We start from the raw sequence: 26,964 nt of genomic DNA, 5'->3' as shown, positions 1-26,964 counted from the left end.
TGCTGTTTCCTGAAGTCCACGATCAGCTCCTTTGTTTTGTTGACGTTGAATGAGAGATTATTTTCCTGGCACCACACTCCCAGGGCCCTCACCTCATCCCTATAGACTGTCTCGTCATTGATGGTAATCAGGCCTACTACTGTTATGTTGTCTGCAAACTTGATGATTTAGTTGGAGGTGTGCGTGGCCATGCAGTTCTGGGTGAGTACAGGAGGGGGCTGAGCACGCCCCCTTGTGGGGCCCCTGTGTTGAGGATCAGCGAAGTGGAGGTGTTGTTTCCTACCTTCACCACCTTGGGGTAGCCCGTCGGAAGTCCAGGACCCAGTTGCCCAGGGCGGGGAACAGACCCAGGGCCCCGAGCTTAATGATGAGCATGGAGGGTACTATGGTGTTGAATGCTGAGCTATAGTCTGATGCTGAGCTATGGTCAATGAACAGCATTCTTACATAGGTATTCCTCTTGTCCAGATGGGATAGGGCAGTGTGCAGTGTGATGGCATTTGCATCGTCTGTGGATCTATTGGGGCGGTAAGCAAATTGAAGTGTGTCTAGGGTGTCAGGTAAGGTAGAGGTGATATGATCCTTAACTAGCACTCACTTCTGTCATCATGAAGTGCTTTGAGAGGCTATGGGGCGATAGTCATTTAGTAGAGTTACCTTCGCTTTCCTTTGTACAGGAACGATGGTGGACATCTTGAAGCAAGTGGGGACAGCAGACTGGGATAGGGAGAGATTGAATATGTCCGTAAACACTCCAGCCAGCTGGTCTGCGCGTGCTCTGAGGACGCGGCTAGAGATACCATCTGGCTGGCAGCGTTGCGAGGGTTAATACGCTTAAATGTCTTACTCACGTCGGCCATGGAGAAGGAGAGCCCACAGTCCTTGGTAGCGGGCCGCGTCGGTGGCACTGTTATCCTCAAAGCTGGCTTTTTTAGGTGTTTAGCTTGTCCGGAAGCAAGACGTCATTGTCCGCGACGTGGCTGGTTTTCCCTTTGTAGTCCGTGATTGTCTGTAGACCCTGACACATACGTCTTGTGTCTGAGCCGTTGAATTGCGACTCCACTTTGACTCTATACTGACGTTTTGCCAGTTTGATTGCCTTACGGAGGGAATAACTACACTGTTTGTATTCGGCCATATTCCCAGTCACCTTTGTCGTGGAAATTTTTATCAATAATGAGGAGAGACAAGGTCATTCACCAATCAGGATATTACTTTATTCAAAACGTATTAGTAAGGTAGTAAGTGAGGCTGGTCGACCCAACACTCTTGAGCTCTGACATACAGACAATACAAATATATTTTATAGCAAAGATACACCCTCTCAGTCTACATGACAAACAGCAGATGTGTGGAATGAATCAAACGGTTAGGATTTGTATGAAAGAAATGAATAATTCACAGCAGACAGTATCTGCTATGAAGACTGTTCTCATTGTACGGAAACCAGGGTTTGGCCCCCAAGACCAAGGTTCTTATCAACTATTCATAACAGATCTCGTCCCTGGTACCTTACAGACACCAATTCAGTCTATGAAAATGCAGGCTCAGTCAGACCGGAGACATCTCCCTCTCACACACCATTAATCATGAAATGGAATGTGGCAGTTGGTTTTATCACCTAGCCATCCCTAAATCAATTGCCAGGCCCAGCTTCAGAGACTCCTCTCAGTTCACACAGATACAGAATAAAGAGTTTCTAAGAACCCTATTATATTGCATAAAACATTATTAAACATAATCTTGTAATTTTTCCACCACACCTTGCCATGGTTAAATGCGGTGGTTCGCACATTCAGTTTTGCGCGAATGCTGCCATCTATCCACGGTTTCTGTTTTTAATAGTCACAGTGGGTACAACATCTCCTATACACTTCCTGATGAACTCAGTCACCGTATCCGTGTATTCGTCGATGTTATTCTCAGAGGCTACCCGGAACATATTGCGTGATCAAAACAATCTTGAAGCATGGATTCCGATTGGTCAGACCAGCGTTGAATAGTCCTTAGCATGGGTACTTCCTGTTTGAGTTTATGCCTATAGGAAGGGAGGAGCAAAATGGAGTCGTGATCAGATTTGCCGAAGGGAGGGCAGGGGAGGGCCTTGTAGGCATATCGAAAAGCTGAGTAGCAGTGGTCTAATGTTTTCTCAGCGCAAATAGTCTGGGTAGCCATGATTAGCTGTTCAGGAGTCTTATGGCTTGGGGGTAGAAGCTGTTAAGAAGCCTTTTGGACCTAAACTTGGCGCTCCGGTACCGCTTGCCGTGCGGTAGCAGAGAGAACAGTCTATGACTAGAGAGGCTGGAGTCTTTGACAATTTTTAGGGCCTTCCTCTGACACCGCCTGGTATAGAGGTCCTGGATGGCAGGAAGCTTGGCCCCAGTGAAGTACTGGGCCGTACGCACTACCCTCTGTAGTGCCTTGCGGTCGGAGGCCGAGCAGTTGCCATACCAGGTGGTGATGCAACCAGTCAGGATGCTCTCGATGGTGCAGCTGTAGAACTTTTTGAGGGTCTGAGGACCAATGCCGAATCTTTTCAGTCTCCTGAGGGGAAATAGGCTTTGTCGTGCCCTCTTCACGACTGTCTTGGTGTGTTTGGACCATGATAGTTTGTTGGTGATGTGGACACCAAGGAACTTGAAGCTCTCAACCTGTTCTACTACAGCCCTGTTGATGAGAATGGGGGCGTGCTCAGTCCTCTTTTTTTTCCTGTAGTCCACAATCATCTCCTTTGTCTTGATCACGTTGAGGGAGAGGTTGTTATCCTGGCACCACACGGCCAGGTCTCTGACCTCCTCCCTATAGGCTTTCTCATCGTTGTCGGTGATCAGGCCTACCACTGTTGTGTCGTCGGCAAACGTATTGATGGTGTTGGAGTCGTGCCTGGCCTTGCAGTCATGGGTGAACAGGGAGTACAGGAGGGGACTGAGCACGCACCCCTGAGGGGCCCCTGTGTTGAGGATCAGTGTGGCAGATGTGTTGTTACCTACCCTTACCACCTGGGGGCGGCCCGTCAGGCGGTATTTTGGATCAGCCTCTCGAATCAGTTCAATTGCCCTGGGGCGTACGAAAAAGGATCCAATTCAGGAAAGTCGGATTCCTGGTCGTAATGCTGGTGAGTTACTGCCGCTCTGATATCTAAAAGTTATTTCCGGCTATATGTAATGACACAAAAATATTTCTGGGCTAATAATGTAAGAAACAACACACAAAAAAACAAAATACTATAAAGTTGCTTAGGAGCTAGAAGTAGAGCTGCCCTACCTATCGGCGCCATCCCCAGCTACTTTATTGAGGAGAAATGTACTTTCTATACCTGTGATATGTAGTTGTCCAACCTAGCTATCTTATGATGAATGCACTAACTTTGTCACTCTGGATAAGAGTGTCTACTAAATGACTAAAATGCAAAACATTTAATAAATTCATTAATTAATATCCTACAGCTTGTTGACTGCTACAGCTGTACTAACATGCCCTGTACACATTTAAACTGCTTCCAGCCCAACAATGGCAATTACATTTACATTTTAGTCATTTAGCAGACGCTCTTATCCAGAGCGACTTACAGTTAGTGCATACATTATTTTATCGAACCCACAACCCTGGCGTTGCAAACGCCATGCTCTACCAACTGAGCTACACGCAATGCAGACACAAGATGACTAGCTAGATTTAGCAAATGTTTAGCTTCATAATTACCAGCTGGGTAGATGTAAATGGTATTCATCGTGTTAGCCAGCTAGTTGAACATGCAAAACAACGACATTGAAATCTATAATACTAGCTAGCTAACTATTTATCTATAATTTCATCTTGGCTAGCTAGCTAGCTAGCCAATTTAGCATGTGTCCCTATAACGTAACATGGGGTTTGATTAGCTTGCTAACCAATTAGCATTCACACCACAGTGGCTATTTCAGTAGCTAGCTAGTTAAACACGACACACTTGCAAACGTGAAAAAGATTATCATCATGTTATGCATGCCTTAGCACATCAGCAATTAACATTAAAAACACTCTAACCGGTGTATGGATTATGATGATGATTCACGGCAGACTGAAACACTTACAAAATAATCCTTGCCACTTGTCTTCAACCAGTCCAGACTGCTTTAGCCACAGAAGACAGAGCTGTATCGATACCAGCAGCTGTATTCAGGACAACACTGGTATTGAAAGCTGTAGCAACACTTTGCATGTAGTCCATGATGAAAATATTCGTAAATCCAATGGATCTTTCAAATATCCGTGGTAGCAGAGAGCAGAATGTGCCATTTTTCAGAGAAGCCTTGAGTGACAAAATGGACTCTCTTTCTCGTGAATGTCCCAGCCCCCTCATATCTCAACCAATCATGGCTAGGCAAGATTCTGCATTTTCTAAGTGTCTAAACAGCTTTGTGATTTCACATTTTATTTATATTTACAGATTACATATGAGTTTGTTATTAACACAGATGAAAATTCACATGTTCAAGAAGTCATTTCTGCAAAAAAATGAATTTTGATTTAAAAAATGTTTAACGTTCAAATGCCTCTCCTGTGAAGTAGTGAAGTGTGACACATGCCCAGCTATCTCTAACGGGTCACATATTCACACGCTCAAAAAGACAGCCTAAAGTTAGTTGAATTCCAAATGTTTACTTGTCACCTAAAGCTCAAATGGGAATATGTCAGATATTTGGTTTATTAACTAATAGCACAACCAAATGATCTGGATTGCAGTTGAGATTACATTACAAGTACAAGTACATGCTGCAAGTAATCAATGCCTTTCAAGATTCTGGGCGGTTTATAGCAATTGTGAAGTTCTCCACAGACTTGTGATCTTGAACATGATTACAAAAGAAGATTTATAGTAACAGTATCCAAATCAACATCAACATTATCCAAACCACAAGCTAGAACGAGCACATTTTAATTTCACTGGCAGAATTGAGACGTTTCGTCTTTCTGTGTATTTATCTGCTCATAGTGAACTACAAAGTCCAGTATTCATAGTGATTGCAGATACAGCCCCGCTAGGTAGATGGGACATGCCCACAAACTTGGTTGATGGCATTGTTTACTTCGAACAACCAACACACAGTAATCTCAGAACTTTTTTAGGCATTTTTCACTAACGTTTGTCATCATGCCTGTGTGGTGTTCTGTGTCGAATTACAAAAGAGTGCTTAAATTAGTTATCTTTCACCATTCTACCTACCAGAAATGTACCCCTATGCTGTTAATGGCTTGCAGCTATCAAGAATGATGCTTACGGTGACCAAATATCAGAGGGATTTTCAGGCTGAACGGATGGGGAATCCATTTCGACGACAGCTGAGAAGTGATGCGATACCATGTTTTCTTTTCTTCACAGTAAAACAGAAGATTCTCAATTAGAGGTAACATAACGTTAGCTAGCTTGCTAGCCTAGCTGGACACAGTAAGTTAGCTAGCTAGCTAACGTTACAGTCCTGTATTGAACTCTGAAAGTCATCAGCTAAATCATATAGCTAGTTAGCAATCTTTTGGATACACATTGTCAATCACTTTCGCCTATGCCATGGTAGTCAATGCTAGACTGGTAGCTAACTTCAGCAAAGTAAAAATGTTTGTTTGTTCTATCTTTGACTAACATTAGCTAACATAAGCTAGCTAACATTAACAAATAAAAGTAACTCAATCTGTTAGCCATCTATTCCACCCTTGTCTGGAAAACCATTTTTTACTAAACATAGAATTGTCGATATAGCTAACTCACTCTCTGTTTGTGTTTTGGTAGTAATGATGAATGTGTATAAATCGTCTGATTGGTTAGTTGGTTCTCAGCTGGCTAGCAATCTTGTTGCCAATTTAGTGAAGACAAAAGCAGGAAGTACCAGTGACTCGCTTAATACGAAAGTGGTCAGATGACGCTACAGGACTGTTTTGCTAGCACAGACTGAAATATGTTCCTGGATTCATCCAATGGCATCGAGGTGTATACCACCTCAGTCACCAGCTTCCTCAATAAGTGCATTGATGACGTCGTCCCCACAGTGACCGTACATACATATCCCAACCAGAGCCATGGATTACAGGCAACATTCGCACCAAGCTAAAGGCTAGAGCTGCCGCTTTCAAGGAGCGGGACACTAATCCGGACACTTACAAGAAATCCCGCTATGACCTCAGACGAACCATCAAACAAGCAAGTGTCAATATAGGACTAAGATTGAATCCTACTACACCGGCTCTGACGCTCGTCGAATGTGGCAGGGCTTGCAAACTATTACGGACTACAAAGGGAAACCCAGCCGCGAGCTGCCCAGTGACACGAGCCTACCAAACGAGCTAAATGCCTTTTTATGCTCGCTTTAACGCAAGCAACGCTGAAACATGCATGAAAGCACCAGCTGTTCCGGACGACTGAGTGATCACGCAGTGATCACGCTCTCCGTAGCCGATGTGAGCGAGACCTTTCAACAGGTCAACATTCACAAAGCCGCGGGGCCAGATGGATTACCAGGACGTGTACACAAAGCATGCGCGGACCAACTGGCAAGTGTCTTTAATGACATTTTCAACCTCTCAGTGACCGAGTCTGTAATACCTACACTACCATTCAAAAGTTTGGGGTCACTTAGAAATGTCCTTGTTTTCTAAAGAAAAGCAATTTTTTGGTCCATTAAAATAACATCAAATTGATCAGAAATACAGTGTAGACATTGTTAATGTTGTAAATGGAATATCTACATAGGCGTACAGAGGCCCATTATCAGCAACCATCAGTCCTGTGTTCCAATGGCACGATGTGTTTGCTAATCCAAGTTTATCAATTTAAAAGGCTAATTGATCATTAGAAAACCCTTTTGCAATTATGTTAGCACAGCTGAAATCTGTTGTGCTGATTAAAGAATCAATAAAACTGGCCTTCTTGAGACTAGTTGAGTATCTGGAGCATCAGCAATTGTGGGTTCGATTACAGGCTCAAAATGGCCAGAAACAAAGAACTTTCTTCTGAAACTCGTCAGTCTATTCTTGTTTTGAGAAATGAAGGATATTCCATGCAAGAAATTGCCAAGAAACTGAAGATCTCGTAGTGTGTGGGAGGCCCCGGTGCACAACTGAGCAAGAGGACAAATACATTAGAGTGTCTAGTTTGAGAAACAGACGCCTCACAGGTCCTCAACTGGCAGCTTCATTAAATTGTACTTGCAAAACACGAGTCTCAACGTCAACAGTGAAGAGGCGACTCCGGGATGCTGATCTTCTAGGCAGAGTTGCAAAGAAAAAGCCATATATCAGACTGGCCAATAAAAAGAAAAGATTAAGATGGGCAGTCTGAGATATGTATTTTTCTTTGCAACTCTGCCTAAAAGGTCAGCATCCCGGAGTCGCCTCTTCACTGTTTACGGTAAGACTAGACTGGTGTTTTGCGGGTACTATTTAATGAAGCTGCTAGTTGAGGACATGTGCGGTGTATGTTTAATTAATCAAATGGCCACCCGGACTATTTACATTGATACACCCCCCCCCCTTTGTTTTTACACTGCTGCTACTCTCTGTTTTTTATCTATGCATAGTCACTTTACCTCTACCTACATGTACAAATTACCTCGCCTAACCTGTACCCCGCACATTGACTCGGTTCCGGTACCCCCTGTATATAGCCTCGTTAGTGTTATTTTATTGTGTTACTTTTTATTTTATTTTTTACTTTAGTATATTTAAAGAACACCCTCTTTGTTCTGTTAGACAAGTAACTCTTTATCCACATTATAGCAGGGGGTGTAAAGCCTTAACACATAGGTTTTCCAGCAGCAGACTATGATCGATAATGTCAAAAGCCTCACTGAAGTCTAACAAGAGAGCCCCCACAACCATTTTATCATCGATTTCTCTCAGCCAATTATCAGTCATTTGTGTAAGTGCTATGTTTGTTGAATGTCCTTCTCTATAAGCATGCTGAAAGTTTGTTGTCAATTTGTTTACTGTAAAATAGCATTGTATCTGGTCAAACACCATTTTTTCCAATAGTTTACTAAGGGTTGGTAACAGGCTAATTGGTCGGCTATTTGAGCCAGTAAAGGGGGCTTTACTATTCTTAGGTAGCGGAATAACTTTTGCTTCCCTCCAAGCCTTGGGGCACATACATTCTAGTAGGCTTACATTTAAAATATGACAAATGGGAGTGGCAATATCATCCGCTATTATCCTCAGTAATTTTCCATTCAAGTTGTCAGACCCCGGTGGCTTGTCATTGTTAATAGACAAAAATATTTTTTTCACCTCTTCCACACTCACTTCACAGAATTCAAAATTACAATGCTTGTCTTTCATAATTTGGTCAGATAAACTTGGATGTGTAGTGTCAGCAATTCTTGCTGGCATGTCATGCCTAAGTTTGCTAATTTTGCCAATGAATATATTATTAAAGTATTTTGCAATATCAGTTGGTTTTGTGATGAATGAGCCATCTGATTCAATGAATGATGGAGCTGAGTTTGCCTTTTTTCCCAAAATGTCATTTAAGGTGCTCCAAAGTTTTTTACTAGCATTCTTTATGTAATTTATCCTTGTTTCATAGTGTTGTTTCTTCTTCTTTTTATTCAGTTTAGTCACATGATTTCTCAATTTGCAATACGTTTGCCAATCGGTTGTGCAGCCATACTTATTTGCCTTGCCTTATTGCAAACAGGATGCATGTTTTGGAATATTTTTATTCTGTACAGGCTTCCTTCTTTTCACGCTGTCATTTAGGTCAGTTTTGTGTAGTGCAATGTGCAATGTTGTTGATCCATCCTCAGTTTTCTCCTATCACAGCCATTAAACTCTGTAACTGTTTTAAAATCACCATTAGCCTCATGTTGAAATGCCAGAGCGGTTTCCTTCCTCTCCGTAAAATGAGTTAGGAAGGACGCCTGTATCTTTGTAGTGACTGGCTGTATTGATATAATTGATAACTTCACCATGCTCAAAGGGATAATCAGTGTCTGCTTTTTTCATTTTCACCCATCTATCAATAGGTGCCCTTCTTTGCAAGACATTGGAAAACCTCCCTGGTTTTTGAGGTTGAATCTGTGCTTGAAATTCACTTCTCGACTGAGGAACCTTACAGATAATTGTATGTGTGGTACAAAGATCGGGTAGTCATTAAAACATAATTGTAACCACTACTACTGCAACTTATTATGTGACTTCTTAAGCAAATGTTTACTCCTGTACTTATTTAGGCTTGCCATAACAAAGGGATGAAATACTTATTGACTGAAGAGATTTCAGCTATTCATTTTTTTATCCATTTGTTTAAAAACAAAGACAAAAAAAAACATCCACTTTGACATTATGGGGTATTGTTTACTGTAAAATAGCATTGTATCTGCATTGTGTGTAGATCAGTGAGACATCTCAATGTAATACATTTCAATTCAGGCTGTTACACAACAAAATGTGGAAAAAGTTAAGGGGTGTAAATACTTTATGAAGGCTTCCACTTTATGAACACTTCCGCTAATGGTTAGCATAAATACAACATATTTTAGACCATTCCGCCCAAATATGCTAATGACCCTCTGCCAGCATTTCAAAGTGGAGTAATGATTGTACCTTATATTGAATATATTGGGTAGCAAAATGTACCATTATACTAGATTTTGTGCACACCAGTACCATGTGAGTACCTAATAGTGTGTGCCATAAGCACGTCTGAAGCATCCAATAAGTATAACTGTGGAACCTGTCATTGGTTATACCTGGAACCAGAGGTTCTTCATGAGAGGATTATAAATGAAACTCAAAAGGGTTCCCTTACAGAGACAAATCAAAAGGTTATATGTGGCATCCAAAAGGGTTCCCTCATAGGGACAGATGACAAACCCATGGAAACAGAGGGTTCTTCATGAGGAGGTTCTACGTAGAACCCAATTGGGTTCCACTTCAGGGAAAAAAAACTAAGAACCCATCTAGGGTTCCTTGTGAGATGGTTCTAAAAAAAAAATCTAAGGGTTCTACATGGCACCCAAAAGGGGTGACAAATTACAGAATCAGTGGTTTTGGAATTTTTCTTTTCTTTCGTGCCAGTTTATTCAAATCACATTTTTCACCCTTAGTTATAATATTTTTACAATCTCTATCATACCCACAGACCCGGTGGCATAGCAGGAAATGCAGGTTGCTGGCAACCGAGAGGGTGTGAGTTCAAATCACAAGTATATTCCAAGTAATCAGAATATAGCAGCATTTTATCATTTTCTAAAAATACAGTTAGGGGCTCTATTCAATCCATAGCACTGAAGATCTGCTTTATAGCGCGATTGACAATTAAAGGCAATGTTCCCGCGATTGCGGAGACTAAATTCATGGTAAACGTAAATGGTGCATATAATGGCTCAATCGGAAAATACCTTTTAGATTTTAATCCAGATCTTCCGCGATACTTCGGCGATACAAATTGAATTCAGCCCTTACTTTGGTATATTTACTGTAATTTCACTGCAACCAGTAGCCGGGAAATGTTTAACAGTGTAATGAAGAACCTTCTGGTTCTAACAGTGCAATGAAGAACGATACAAATGGTTATACAAAGGGTTATTCAAATAACTGATATAAAAAGGTTCTCCATAGCCCAGAAAAGGGTTCCCCTACAGGGACAAAATTAAGAACCTTTTTTTGGTACTAACTAGCACTTTTTTTTGAGCGAGTACCCTTTGGAATGACTTCGATAAAAAAAGTGAATCAATTTAATTTTTAAGTGGAGATCTCTCAACGATTACTCTCACTATAGAACATTGGTAGTAGTCAGTGACAAATATCAAAGCTAAGCAGCTCTGGGTTTGGTTAAAACGCTGGATGGGCGACCAAAGGGATAAATTCTCCAGTAGGAGGTGCTGCCCAGCCTATTGTTATTTTTCTGATAGTGATAACGTTGAAGATCTGACGTTGTTTCAAAGGTACAAATTCAACATATTTTTTTACAAGGTTTGTCTATATTGAAAATTGGTTAACAAGATTACATAATCCTGTGGTTGAAATTTCACCCTCAAAACAATGACTTTTTGGAAATCAAATGTATTTTACATGCAGATTCCACACCACAATACATTGACAAATGATGTTGAAACAATGTTGATTTAACCAGTTTGTGCCCAGTGGGGAGCTTGATGACTCATCCCACAATAGCCCCTTCCCCACAGCATGCCATTGTGCGCTAGGGCCTAGCACGCAAATTGTGGCGCGCAACGGTCGGAGTATGAGTCCAAATGAAAGTATGCAATGGCCAATGTTAGCTACAAATTCTTCACGGGTAGCTAGCTAGCTACCAATTCTTCATCAGTTAGCCTGCGATCTATTTTAGGCAGTTAAATATGCCTAAATGAACACAGAATGTATTTATTAACGTATCAAGATAAACTATTGTAGTCAGGAAACATATAAGATGTGAATGGGCAACATTTCATTCCAAAGTCAGAGTTTATTTCCTCTCGCTTCAGCTCGACCACAGAAGCCATCGATGCATGCTTTGAAATGTGTACAAATGAAGTACGCATCTAAGAAGTGCCCTACGTGCTCCGTTTCACATAATTTAATTTAGATTCATACTCCAACCATTTGCGTGCTCCAATTTGCATGCTTGGAGCACAGTAGTATGCATTTTGAGAAACACCCACTGTTTTACACAAGAAGAAGGGAAGACTTCTGGATAATCTGATTATTTAATTACTGTATCTACACTATTACAGAAACACAGGCCACATGGGCCTGACTGGACGATAAACTATACCCTGACTATGTAAAGGCTTACCTGTCTAAATAAAGCAATAAAAGGTCTGAATACTTATGTAAATAAGGTATTTCTGTTTGTAATTTCTAATACATTTGCAAACATTTCTAAAAAACAGTTTTTGCTTTGTCATTATGGGGTATTGTGTGTAGATTGATGAGGATGAAAAAAAAAAATTGAACAAGGCTGTAACTTAACAAAATATGGAAAAAGTGAAGGGGTCTGAATACTTTCTGAATGGAATGGAATGCTTTTCCAACAGTCTTGAAGGAGTTCCCACATATGCTGAGCACTTGTTGGCTGCTTATCCTTCACTCTACCGTCCGACTCATCCCAAACCATCTCAATTGGGTTGAGGTCGGGGAATTGTGGAGGCCATGTCATCTGATGCAACACTCCATCACTCTCCTTCTTGGTAAAATAGCCCTTATACAGCCTGGAGGTGTGTTAGGTCATTGTCCTGTTGAAAAACAATTGATAGTCCCACTAAGCCCAAACCAGATGGGATGGCGTAGCGCTGTAGAATGCTGTGGTGGCCATGCTGGTTAAGTGTGCCTTGAATTCTAAATAAATCACAGACAGTGTCACCAGCAAAGCACCCCCACACCATAACACCACCTCCTCCATGCTTTACTGTGGGATCTACAAATGCGGAGATCATCCATTCACCCACACCGTGTCTCACAAAGACACAGCGGTTTGAACCAAAAATCTCAAATTTGGACTCCAGACCATAGGACAAATTTCCACCGGTCTAATGTCCATTGCTTGTGTTTCTTGGCCCAAGCAGGTCTCTTCTTTTTATTGGTGTCATTTTAGTAGTGGTTTCTTTGCAGAAATTCGACCATGAAGGCCTGATTCACACAGTCCCCTCTGAACAGTTGATGTTGAGATGTGTCTGTTCGTTGAACTCTGTGATGCATTTATTTGGGCTGCAATTTCGGAAGCTGGTAACGCTAATGAACGTATCCTCTGCAGCAGAGGTAACTCTGGGTCTTCCATTCCTGTGGTGGTCCTCATGAGAGCCAGTTTCATCATAGCACTTGATGGTTTTTGCGACTGCACTTGAAGAAACTTTCAAAGTTCTTGAAATGTTCCAGATTAACTGACCTTCATGTCTTAAAGTAATGATGGACTGTCGTTTCTCTTTGCTTATTTGATCTGTTCTTGCCATAATATGGACTTGGTTTTTACCAAATAGATCTTCTGTATACAACCCCTACCTTTTCATACCACAACTGATTGGCTCAAACGCATTAAGAAGGAGATAAGTTCCACAAATTAACTTTTAACAAGGCACACCTGTTAATTGAAATGCATTCCAGGTGACTACCTCATGAAGCGGGTTGAGAGAAGGCCAAGAGTGTGCAAAGCTGTCATCAAGGCAAAGGGTTACTCTTTGAAGAATCTCAAATATAAAATATATTTTGGTTTGTTTAACACTTTTCTGGTTACTACATCATTCCATATGTGTTATTTCATAGTTGTGATGTCTTCACTATTATTCTACAATGTAGAAAATTGTAAAAATAAAGAAAAACCCTTGAATGAGTAGGTACTGTATGTTTATGCTCGTCCTAATATTTATATATTTCTTAATTCCATTATTTTACTTTTAGATTTGTGTGTATTGTTAGATTTTACTGCCTTGTTGGAGCTAGGAACACAAGCTTTTCGCTACATCCACAAGAACATCTACTAAATATGTGTATGCGACCAATAACATTTTATTTTATTTTATTTGGGAGAGCTGCACTACCGGTCATAGAAGGGGGTTTGTGGGGTCACAAAGTCAAATTATATTATTGAATGCTCGGATATCATAATCTTTTAACATCTAGCATCAGTGTTTGTCCAGGGTACAATAATAATGTGTACTGTTGGGGTACTGGAGGACTGGAGTTGGGAAGCAAAGTCAACATAAAATGATGATTATCAAAGCAACGTTTCTCAAGTTCATACTGACTGCTAATATTGGCCCAATACTGACTGCTAATATTGGCTGCTTAATTAATTATATCAGACATATTCAACAAAAGGCCTACTTATAGTTACAAATGTGGTAGCCTACTGTCTCTGGGAGAGAAATGTGTCCTATCTAGCCATTTGAACTATTCGGCCTAGAGCACGACAGGAAAAAAATGCATTCTTGTTTGAGACTCCTGCTTTCAAATAGTTTTACTTGTCCTACATATCCTGCTACAATAACTGAGTATTTTCTTCTTGTCTCATCAACAGAGTTTTTGTTTTATTCTACTGTATATATCACACAGCTAGGGGCCAATATTAGCAGTGTAGCAAAATGTTTTAAATTCTTATTTGTGAGCTAACTTATTCCATGTTAGCTCACGGATTTGAGGGCTTTGATCATTTGGAGTGAGAAAGGGTGTCCAAAGAAATGAGTACCACTGAAATAAAGGATATATATATATATATATATATTTTAATTGAAACACATCCAACCAAAACAAAGAAACATGCGCACACAAACTCATCCTTGTCTTCGATGCTATGTCTGTGAAGAGTGAGCGATGACTTTATTGATGAGCTCATAGCCCCAGGGGATTGTGGGAAGCATCTGACCTCATCAATAATGGACGGGTCTGTGAGTGAGTGAGTGTGTGTTAGGGTTAGGGTCCTCAGAGGGACCTCTATGTTTGAAAGAAAACAGCAAAATGAAGGGAGGGGAGATGAGGGGGAGAGAGAGAGGGAGCAGAAATAAAGGAGGGAGTGAGGATGGAGGGAGCAGAGAAGTTGAAGAGAAGGAGAAACATGGGAGGGAGGGGTGATGGAGGAGAGAGGTAGGGGGCGTGTGTGGGTGCGCATGAGCCAAACAAAACATGGACAGGGAAACCTATCTCCATGGTAACAGTTTTATCTAATCTACTGCAAGCTTCACTGTTGAAACTATATGCAGCTTTGGAACACACACAAACAGGTTGTAAAAGAGTGCAGTAGCAGCAGGCCTGTTCAGTTGATATAGAATTAAGTAATAATAGAATCAAGCAATAAGGCCTGAGGGGAAGTGGCATATGGCCAATATACCACGGCTAAGGCCTGTTCTTATGTATGACGCAACGCGGAGTGCCTGGATACAGCTCTTAGCCGTGGTATATTGGCCATATACCACAAACACCCAAGATGCCTTATTGCTATTATAAACTGGTTACCAACGTAATTAGAGCAGTACAAATAAATGTTTTGTCATACTTGTGGTATAGGGTCTGATATACCACCGCTGTTAGCCAATCAGCATTCAGGACTCGAACCACCAAGTTCATAATAGAACTAGTATGTTCTATTTCAAAAACCTTCTAGCATTATGAAGATAAACCTTCCTTATGTGGGCTCTAGAGTGGCGCAGCGGTCTAAGGCACTGCATCTCAGTGTTTGAGGTGTCACTACAGACCCCCTGGTTCAATTCCAGGCTGTATCACAACCGGCCGTGATTGGGAGTCCCATAGGGCGGCGCACAATTGGCCCAGCATCGTTCGGGTTTGGCCGGTGTAGGCTGTCATTGTAAATAAGAATTTGTTCTTAACTGACCTGCCTAGTTAAATAAAGGTAAAATAAAATAAAATAAATGTAGCTTGTGTTTGGTCATTGTCACGATCGTCATACACAGTGGACCAATGCGCAGCGTGATTTGCGGGGAGCAGGAACAGGCCGGGCCTGGCTGGCGACGCGCACCATAGGCTTGGTGCGAGAGGCAGGAACAGGCCGTACCGGGCTGGCGACGCGCATCACAGGCTTGGTGCGAGGGACAAGAACAGGCCGGACCGCACTGGGAACACACACCACTGGCCTTACCCGGGGATCAGGAACGGGCCGGATCGGACTGGTAACACACCTCAGTACCTCTCGCCGTGCCTCTACATTCTCCTCCCTCTACTCGCCAATGGCTCCCGTAACCCGGTGGCCTTCTCTCCTCGTCCACTAACTCGCCCCTTATCTGCCTCCAGCAGTCCCGTCGTCCACGGTGTGAGCCCCCCCTAAACATTTCTTGGGTTCGTCTCTCCCCGTGGCTATGGCCTCCATGGCTCTCGCCAGACTCTCCAGCCTCTGCTCCCAAGTCCAACCTCTCTCCTCCTCACGTGGCTTGACCCAGTCGAGGTGGATATCCGCTAGAGTTACCTCTGGCGTTGGCTCCTGGACACGCTGCTTGACCCAGTCGAAGTGGATATCCGCTAGAGTTACCTCTGGCGTTGGCTCCTGGACACGCTGCTTGGTCCAGTTTTGGTGGGATCTTCTGTCACGATCGTCATACACAGTGGACCAATGCGCAGCGTGATTTGCGAACATACTTATTTATTTAGAGTACCACACGAACAAAACAACAAAACATTACGTGACGTCCTTGGTAACAGACACTAACCACACATGGAACAAGATCCCACAAACACTGTGGCAAAACAGGCTGCCTAAGTATGGTTCCCAATCAGAGACAACAAGCAACAGCTGATACTCGTTGCCTCTGATTGAGAACCACCCCGGCCAACACAGAAACACATGAGCTAGATAATCAGCCTAGAACCCAAAACACATAGAAACAACACACCCTGGCTCAACATAACGGAGTCCCAGAGCCAGGGCGTGACAGTCATACACATCCAGGATACACTACATGGCCAAAGTATGTGGACACACCTTCAAATTAGTGGATTCAGCCACACCCGTTGCTGACCGGTGTATAATATTGAGCACACCGCCATGCAATCTCCATAGACAAACATTGGCAGTAGAATTACCTTACTGAAGAGCTCAGTGACTTTCAACATGGCATCGTCATAGGATACCACCTTTCCAACAAGTCAGTATGTCAAATTTCTGCCCTGCTAGAGCTGCCCCGGTCAAATGTGCAAAGGTCTAGGAGCAACACCGGCTCAAACACGAAGTGGTAGGCCACACAAGCTCAAAGAACGGGACCAGCGAGTGCTGAAGGTCATAGCGTGTACAAATCGTCTGTCCTCGGTTGCAACACTCACTACCGAGTTCCAAACTGCCTCTGGAAGCAACGTCAGCACAAGAACTGTTAGTTGGGAGCTTCATGAAATGGGTTTCCATGGCTGAGCAGCCGCACATAAGCCTAAGATCACCATGCGCAATGCCAAACGTTTGCTGGAGTGGTGTAAAGCTTGCCGTCATTGGACTTTAGAGCAGTGGAAACGCGTTCTCTGGAGTGATGAATCACGCTTCACCATCTGGCAGTCCGATGGACAAATCTGGGTTTGGCGGATGCCAGGAGAACGCTACCTTCCCCAATGCATAGGGCCAACTGTAAAGTTTGGTTGAGGAAGAATAATGGGCTGGGGCTGTTTTTCATGGTTCAGTCTATGCCCCTTAGTTCCAGTGAAAGGAAATCTTTAACGCTACAGCATACAATTACATTCTAGACGATTCTGTGCTTCCAACTTTGTGGCAACAGTTTAGGGAAGGCCCTTTCCTGTTTGAGCATGACAATGCCCCCGTGCACAAAACGAGGTCAATAGAGAAATGTTTTGTCGAGATCAGTGTGGAAGAACTTGACCAGCCTGCACAGAGCCCTGACCTCAACCCCATCAAACACCTTTGGGATGAATTGGAATGCCGACTGCGAGCCAGGCCTAATCGCCCAACATCTATGCCCGACCTCACTAATGCTCTTCTGGCTGAATGGAAGCAAGTCCCCGCAGCAATGTTCCAACATCTAGTGGAAAGCCTTCCCAGAAGAGTGGAGGCTGTTATAGCAGCAAAGGGGGGTATAGCAATGATATAGCAATCTGATGACCGACTGAGTAGTCAATGACGTGGCACGCAACCATTGCTTGATGCAATGCAATGCCTGTGCATCTAGTTGGGCAGGAATACCACCAACTACCAACTACTGCCTGCCCCGTCGCTATGGCTCCTGGTCTCCTAGCAACAAGGGGCAACACATCATTGATACCAGAATACAAGGGGGGAAGGTTAGACTCCACTGGCTGAGGGCATATCGATCACCACTATGGGGAAAGGAGGATGGAGAGAGGGAAAGGTCTGACAGCTCCCCCGATTGAGACAGAGTACGAATGTTTATGGGTACTTCAAGGTAGGAATGGAGTGAGGGAACTAGGAGGGAGGGGTGGCTGTGAGAGTAGTAGAGTATACATAGTCATTTACAGTAATTCAACCTGACCCAATACAGGCCCCCTGAGTGGCGCAGTGGTCTAAGGCACTGCATCGCAGTGCTAGAGGCGTCACTACTGACCCTGGTTTGATCCCAGGCTGTGTCGCAGCGGCCGCGAACGGGAGACCCATTAGGCGGCGCACAATTGGCCCAGCGTCGTCTGGGTTAGGGGAGGGCTTGGCCGGCCGGGATATCCTTGCATGGGGTTTCCTCCGACACATTGGTGCGGCTGGCTTCCGGGTTAAGCAAGCAGTATGTCAAGAAGCAGTGCAGCTTGGCAGGGTTGTGTTTCGGAGGACGCATGGCTCTCGACCTTCATCTCTCCCGAGTCCATACGGGAGTTGCAGCGATGGGACAAGACTGTAACTACCAATTGGATATCACGAAAAAGGGGTAAAAAGTACCATAAAACATGACCCTATACATTTTAAAGCAGAAATGTTCGATATAGGACTATGGCCATTGAATATCGTAATAACAGATTTTTTAGAAGATGGAGGTGGCTATTCAGAAGAACCAGCTGTCTAATCAATTGACTGTTTATATAGTTTATATAGCTCTGAGATAGGAGTATATATTGTAGGTGCAGAATAGCGTCCACATCATAACATATTACACCTGCGCTGGGTGTCTCTTTCTGGTATCATTAAAACTACAGTCTGGGATTTGGGAAACTGTTCAGTGGTCATTTCAATTCTTAATATTTTCCCATTAATTACTGAAGAATATAACCTATATCACTTGCACTTTTAGAGGCCTTAAAGGCCCAATGCAGACGTTTTTATATCAATATCAAATAATTTCTGTGTAACAATTAAGTACCTTACTGTAATAGATTTCCATTAAAATGGGAAAAGATTGCTTTAAAGCAAAAAATAATAATTTAAGCAAAAATGTTGCTAGGAGCGGTCTGAGTGGAGACGGGAAAACTGAAAACTTGTTGTTATTGGCAGGGAAGTTTGGAACTCTCTTTGTTATTGGTCTATAAAAAAATTACAGCATGGTGATGTCACCGTGGAAAGCCGGAACTCCCGCCCATGCAAACCTGCTGATTAGAAGGTCCGGTGTAGAGTGTTTATTCAACCAGCAACTATCAGGAAATAACACTGATAACAGTGTTAGTTTCATCAGCTGTTGTACAAAATGATACAAAACACATCAAAAACTGAATGTTGACTGCACTGGGCCTTTAGCAAAGGCTTCCAAACTGGCAGTGACTAAAGGGCAACACATACCAAAAGGACATGGTAAAATGCTCAACCATAACTTGTTGCCACTCCAATCTGTTCCCTATACATTTTAAATTGATAGGGCACTACTATCAGTTAAATTGGTACTGCACTCTGACTAACAGACGCAACAAATATGGACTTTTTCAAGGCACGTCTCAAAATATGTAAATGAGCCAGAAACAACAATATCATGCAAAAGGTACAGCACGGTATTCTGTGGGGTGGAATTACAATACCATTAAAAATACAATTCTTTCCCTGTCCCCAAAATTTCCCCACAATGCACAATACTTTACAGTATGGTGTGTGTGTGTGTGTGTGTGTGTGTGTGTGTGTGTGTGTGTGTGTGTGTGTGTGCATTCAGTTATTTCCAGCACCTCAGAGAAAAAGTAATGTTGTCATATTCATCAATCTATTTATGTAGATACAGTCAGTAAACAAACTGCTGCTATGAATAGTCACTCTGCCTTGATCTCTCCATTTGGCTCTTTCCCTCTCTCTTTTTCTCTCCCTGTTATAAGTGGCTCAGCGTCGGCAGTGACAGTGTGCAGGCTGATGTCAGATCAGCCTCTAATTGGCCAACTCAATCCCCCATCCCCCCTATTTTCTCCTTCCTCCATCCCTTGCTCTATGTCTACCTCTACTTCTCATCTTGTTCCATTTCCTCTGTCTCTTTCTCAATCTTTATATCCTTTTGTGTGTCTCTGCTTGTAGCTCCCGTTGCCTTTCTCTCTCTCTGGACTGACTGACGTGAGTATCGTCCAATCCCTGCAGGGCTGTGTGAGGCGGGGGACCAATAGTGTGGTGGGAAAGGTGGAGCTGGGTGCTGTCGGCCAGCTCCAGGCGGAGATGCTCCATTTGGATCTGATCGACGGGGCCGATGGTTACCGTGACGACAAGGAGTCATATAAGCCATCTTCCACAGCACCCCTGCCAGTAACCGAGGACCCCCCTCTAGTAACCATGGATATATACCGGCCCAAGAGACCCACGACCCTTAACCTTTTCCCCATGGTGCCACACACTCAGGTGAGTCCAAATGAACCCTCCGTTATCCCTTCATTACTCTTCCCATCCTTTCACCCCCCCCTCCTTCTGCTGGCTGACACGGCTTGATGTCCGACAGCTGAGTGAATACTGATAGCTGGAAGGATGGAGGGGTGGAAGAATGAAATTATAGAGTAAAATGTATGAGAATGTGAGGATAAAGCTGATATTCTATACTGTATCTAGTCTATATGTGTGTATAACATCAGTGGGGAAAAACCTGTGATGATATCACCCCCCTAGACACCATGTCTGTTTTTCTCTGTGAGTGTGTTATGCTGGTCGAAACAATGGCTGGGATTGTCAGGAGAGAGAGAGAGAGTGTTTTTTTGGTACCCATCTCCTTTTGTGTGTGACGACTGTGCATGTGTGTGACTGAGGCTTGTGACTGTGTATCAGTGGGGGTCGGTGCCAGATTAAAAAAACAGATAAAAATACACCTTATGGAACAGCGGGGACAGCGAAGCAACACAAACATAGGCACAGACACATGCATACAAATACACGATAACATACGCCCTATACACACAAGTACACATGGATTTTGTGTTGTGGATATGTGGTAGTAGAGTAGGGGACTGAGGGCACACACTTAATATGTTGTGAAATATGTTGTTAATGTATTGTAATGTTTTAAAAAATGTCAAACTGCCTTAATTTTGCTGGACCCCATTTTACTAAGCATTTGAATTTATTTTTTATTTAACCTTTATTTAACTAGGTAAGTCAGTTAAGAGAAAATTCTTATTTACAATGCCGGCCTACCAAAAGGCAAAAGGCCTCCTGCGGGGACGGGGGGCTGGGATTAAAAATGAAAAATAAAATAAATATATACAGTGAGGGGAAAAAAGTATTTGATCCCCTGCTGATTTTGCACGTTTGCCCACTGACAAAGAAATGATCAGTCTATAATTTTAATGGTAGGTTTATTTGAACAGTGAGAGACAGAATAACAACAATAAAATCCAGAAAAACGCATGTCAAAAATGTTATAAATTGATTTGCATTTTAATGACGGAAATAAGTATTTGACCCCCTCTCAATCAGAAAGATATCTGGCTCCCAGGTGTCTTTTATACAGGTAACGAGCTGAGATTAGGAGCACACTCTTAAAGGGAGTGCTCCTAATCTCAGTTTGTTACCTGTATAAAAGACACCTGTCCATAGAAGCAATCAATCAATCAGATTCCAAACTCTCCACCATGGCCAAGACCAAAGAGCTCTCCAAGGAGGTCAGGTCCAAGATTGTAGAACTACACAAGGCTTGAATGGGCTACAAGAACATCGCTAAGCAGCTTGGTGAGAAGGTGACAACAGTTGGTGTGATTATTCGCAAATGGAAGAAACACAAAATAACTGTCAATCTCCCTCGGCCTGGGGCTCCATTCAAGATCTCACCTCGTGGAGTTGCAATGATCATGAGAACAGTGAGGAATCAGCCCAGAACTACACGGGAGGATCTTGTCAATGATCTCAATGCAGCTGGGACCATAGTCACCAAGAAAACAATTGGTAACACACTACGCCGTGAAGGACTGAAATCCTGCAGCGCCCGCAAGGTCCCCCTGCTCAAGAAAGGACATATACATGCCCGTCTGAAGTTTGCCAATGAACATCTGAATGATTCAGAGGAGAACTGGGTGAAATGTTGTGGTCAGATGTGGTCAAAATGGAGCTGACCCCAAGAACACCATCCCCACCGTCAAACATGGAGGTGGAAACATTATGCTTTGGGGGTATTTTTCTGCTAAGGGGTCAGGACAACTTCACCGCATCAAAGGGACGATGGACGGGGCCATGTACCGTCAAATCTTGGGTGAGAACCTCCTTCCCTCAGCCAGGGCATTGAAAATGGGTCGTGGATGGGTATTCCAGCATGACAATGACCCCAAACACACGACCAAGGCAACAAAGGAGTGGCTCAAGAAGAAGCACATTAAGGTCCTGGAGTGGCCTAGCCAGTCTCCAGACCTTAATCCCATAGAACATCTGTGGAGGGAGCTGAAGGTTCGAGTTGCCAAACGTCAGCCTCGAAACCTTAATGACTTGGAGAAGATCTGCAAAGAGGAGTGGGACAAAATCCCTCCTGAGATGTGTACAAACCTGGTGGCCAACTACAGGAAACGTCTGACCTCTGTGATTGCCAACAAGGGTTTTGCCACCAAGTACTAAGTCATGTTTTGCAGAGGGGTCAAATACCTATTTCCCTCATTAAAATGCAAATCAATTTATAACATTTTTGACATGCGTTTTTCTGGATTTTTTTGTTGTTATTCTGTCTCTCACTGTTCAAATAAACCTACCATTAAAATGATAGACTGATAATTTCTTTGTCAGTGGGCAAACGTACAAAATCAGCAGGGGATCAAATACTTTTTTCCCTCACTGTAGGACAAAACACATATCACGACAAGAGAGACACCACAACACTACATAAAGAGAGACCTAAGACAACAACATAGCATGGCAGCAACACATGACAACACAGCATGGTAGCAACACAACATGACAACAGCATGATAGCAACACAACATGGCAGCAGAACAACATGGTAGCAGCACAAAACATGGTCCAAACATTATTGGGCATAGACAACAGCACAAAAGGCAAGAAGGTAGAGACAACTAATGGGGATCCATAATAAATACAAATACAAAATACAAACATCAGTTTAATCTTTTTTATAGGATTTGTTCACATCTTCAAGTGTCCAGACAAATTATACAAAAACAAAGATAAAATGTTATACACATTCTCCCAGTACATATAACCCATATTTCTAGACTTGTGTATGACACATGAGGACTCACCAATCAATGAGAAACTTGACCCCGTCTCTCACTCATAAGCTTTGTCAGTCTTTGGGTGTGGCAACAGCAGTGATCAGGCTTTTCTCCAAGTCCAGTCTGTTCCTGTGCTTGGTCTTGATTAGGGTCATGGATGAAAATGTCACTTCACTTAAGTATGTACAGTACATTCGGAAAGTATTCAGACCCCTCGACTTTTCCCACATTTTGTTACGTTACAGACTTATTCTAAAATTGATTAAATTGTTTTTTTCCCTCATCAATCTACACACAATACCCCATAATGACAAAGCAAAAACAGGTTTATAGACATTTTTGCAAATCTATTAAAAATTAAAAAACGGAAATATCACATTTAAATAAGTATTCAGACCCTTTATTCAGCACTTTGTTGAAGCACCATTAGCAGCAATTACAGCCTAGAGTATTATTGGGTATGACGCTACAAGCTTTGCACACCTGTATTTGGGGAGTTTCTTCCATTCTTCTCTGCAGAGCCTCTCAAGCTCTGTCAGGTCTCTCCAGAGATGGTCGATCGGGTTCAAGTCCGGGCTCTGGGTGGGCCACACAAGGACATTCAGAGAATTGTCCCGAAGCCACTCCTGCATTGTCTTGGCTGTGTGCTAAGGGTCGTTGTCCTGTTGGAAGTTGAACCTTCACCTCAGTCTGAGGTCCTAATCGCTCTGGAGCAGGTTTTCATCAATGATCTCTGTACTTTGCTCCGTTCATCTTTCCCTCGATCCTGGCTAGTCTCCCAGTCCCTGCCGCTGAAAAACATCCCCTCAGCATGATCCTGCCACCACCATGCTTCACCGTAGGAATGGTGCCAGCTCTCCTCCAGAAGTGACGCTTGGCATTCAGGCCAAAGAGTTCAATCTTGGTTTCATCAGACCAGAGAATCTTGTTTCTCATGGTCTGAGAGTCCTTTAGGTGCCTTTTGGCAAACTCCAAGAGGGCTGTAATGTAACAAAATGTGGAAAAAGTCAAGGGGTCTGAATACATTCCAAATGCACTGTAGATCCAAAGGGCAGCAGTTTATTCAGTGCATGTATCCCCAAATCAGGATATTCCTTCTCCACATCACACCAGAACTGTGAAAGTCTTGTCTCTGAGTTCCTCATATTCAGGTCACGGTCTGAGGACACATCCAGAAGATTTTCCTGCAGTCTGGTAGGAATGTCGTTGTTGGTACTGTCAGTCATTAAATTATTATGCACCCAGTCCAAGTTTGGCAGACTTGTTTTCAATGTCAGGGAAGTAGGAGTTGAACTCACTGTTGAGTTTGGGTAAATGTGAGCTCTGTCAACATCACCTGTAGAAATGTACTGTAGGTGTCAAGCTGCTGGAAACAACTTATATCCCCATCTTCACATTTCCTCTCCCATAGTTTGATCTTCCTAATGAAAAAATACACTTTGTCATACATGTTTAGAATGTGTGTGTCTTTATCTTGCAGAGCTAGATTCAGGTTGTTCAGTTTGATGAACACATCAGCAAGATAGGCAAGGCGGGCTACCCAGTCTGTGTCCTCTAACACAGACACAAGGAGGTGTGAGTGCTCAGACAGAAAATCACTAACTTCAGTGCGCAGCTCAAAAAGCCTCTGTAGCATTTTCCCTCTGGATAGCCAACGGATGTCAGTGTGAAGCAGTAGCTAGCTGCTGGTGCCCAGTCCCACTGTCATCACAGAGCCTTTCAAACAGTCGTGATTCAGAGGCCTGGAATGGATAAAGTTAATCACTTTCACTGCGTCATTCAAAACATCATGTAACTCAGGACTCATTCTCTTGCTGGCCAATGCCTCCCTGTGAATGATACAGTGATTCCATTCAATGTCGGGATTTACCTTCTTTATGTGGGCAATTAATCCTTTCACTCTCCCAGGCAATGATGCTGCACCTCCGTGCACACATGAACACAGGATTTCCAATCCAGATTGTGCTCTGAAAAAAAAGGCTGTCAATAACTTCAAACACATCCTTACCTGTAGTTCTCCCCATTAGCTTCTTGCAGAAAAGAATGTGCTCATTCATTTCTGAAATGTCTCTGAATTCTTTATATTTTCCACCACTTGATCAACGATATCAACGCCCATGTCATCGATCCTACAGTACATTGTGTTATTTGACAATGGTATCGTCTTCAGTGCATCAGCTGTATTGTTATTTTTACTGCCGCTCTTTAATTATTTGTTACTTTTATTTTGTATTATTTTATATTGTCTTTTTTTGTGTGATTTTTTTGGTATTCTTTCTTAAAACTGCATTGTAGGTTAAGGGCTTGTAAGTAAGCATTGTTGTATTGGCTCATGTGCCAAATAAAGTTTGATTTGATTTGATCAATGATAGTTTCTGTTAGAATAACAGCAGCAGGCACTCTAGTGCACGGAGCAAAGGATCACGTGCACTTGGCGCGAGCAGAGGATCAACCATTGAGCCAACGGGTGGGCGAGCAGAGGCCAGGTAGACAGAGCAATGCAAACGCATCCAAAGTAAAAAAGTAGGCCTATAAATATAAAATAACTAGATTTCACACCAGTGACCTCAGTAAATGTTTTCCTACCTATTAAGATTGAAATAACTTGAACATATCTTCTTGGGCAATGTTTTTCCCAATATTTTTCTTCACATTTTAGAAAATCCACCCACGTACCCCCTGGGGACTGCCCACCTACTCCTACCCTGGGTTGGGAAACCCTGACCTAGCCTATGAATGAAAGTTTACAACGTAGGTGCACAGATCGAGATACATTTTTTTGTAATCAAGGTGACAGACAGTGACACAGTCATCACCACCTTGCCTGCATCTAGCTGATCTAGGGTATAATCATTAGTCCAACAGTTGGAAACGAGAGTTTGTATTGGACAAATCCAGATATGTTTATCCCCATTTCGTTCCGTTTGCTTCCGTAAAAAAATTTTTTTCAACAGAATCGGCGGAATTAATTCACCCCTGATCACACGCAAACACAGTTCACTTTCTAGCAGCCACATACAAACAGCATGATCACTTTGCTTGTTGTATAATTCCTTCTTGCATCTACACACTCTCCTCCTCTCACCTTTTCCCTTCGCTTGTGGACTTCACAACACATCAGCTGTCTGTGACCAGGTGAAAAGACCTTTCCATGCCAAACCTTCATAACATAACTGCTAACCGTAAATTACAGCCTACATCATTGTCACCATATTAGCTAGCATCACAGTCAACATAGTTACTAGAACTAATGTGTTAGTAAACCCGCTACAATCATGTACAGTGTACAGTTAGCAAGCAGTTTAGCAGTTACACCGGCGTGTTCCAGTTCCCGCCAATATCCAGCCACATCGTACAGCTGTTGAAGAGTGGGAAAACATTTTGTTCATTCTCTGATCCTTTGATTGGGTGGACAACATGTAGGTTCATGCTGCAAGAGCTCAGATAGGTTGGAGGACATCCTCCAGAAGTTGTCATAATTGCTGTGTAAGTCTATGGAAGGGGGTGACAACCATGAGTCTCCTTCCTAGGTTTTGTATTGAAGCCAATGCACCCAGAGGAGGACGGAAACTAGCTGTCCTCCGGCTACACCATGGTCCTACCCTACAGAGTGCTGTTGAGGCTACTGTAGACCTTCATTGCAAAAGTGTGTTTAAATCAATAATTTATTGACGTGAATATATTTAGTGTAGTTTTATCTAAAAAGGATCACTTTTTCAATGTTCCACTATTTTTATTTTTATGAAATTCTCTGAGGATGGTCCTCCCTTTCCTCCTCTGAGGAACCTTCACTGCTGGGTATGTGTGTGGCAGTGTGTGTGTGTATATGTCTGTTTCCTGTTCTCTGTAAATACAGCTAGCTTACATTCACTCTCACAGTGTCATGACCCTGTGCATTTATTGATTCAGTTGAGAGAAGTATGTGTGGATGTGTGTGAACACATGAGCGCACATTATAGCTTGTGCGGTATGTATGTGTTTTTTCATTAGTAGCAGAAATAAGAGCTAGGG

The 26,964-nt window shown here is 42.8% G+C and overlaps 1 protein-coding gene across 2 annotated transcripts in view; it reads left to right on the top strand.

The window, feature by feature from the left end:
• Positions 1–26,964, top strand: part of LOC123492135 (C-Jun-amino-terminal kinase-interacting protein 1-like) — a 121,164-nt gene that overhangs the window by 42,199 nt on the left and 52,001 nt on the right. The window contains exon 3 of one of the 2 annotated variants that reach the window (XM_045224121.1): positions 19,898–20,152. In XM_045224121.1, coding sequence (XP_045080056.1) covers positions 19,898–20,152 — 255 coding nt within the window. Of the gene's footprint in view, positions 1–19,837; positions 20,153–26,964 lie in introns of both variants that reach the window. The other variant, XM_045224120.1, reaches the window with a different exon arrangement.

The sequence above is a fragment of the Coregonus clupeaformis genome, chromosome 13 (genome assembly GCF_020615455.1).
Source record: "Coregonus clupeaformis isolate EN_2021a chromosome 13, ASM2061545v1, whole genome shotgun sequence".
NCBI classification, from domain to species: domain Eukaryota; kingdom Metazoa; phylum Chordata; class Actinopteri; order Salmoniformes; family Salmonidae; genus Coregonus; species Coregonus clupeaformis.
Note: the sequence above shows the minus strand (reverse complement) of the source record. Positions and strands in the feature narration are given on the sequence as shown.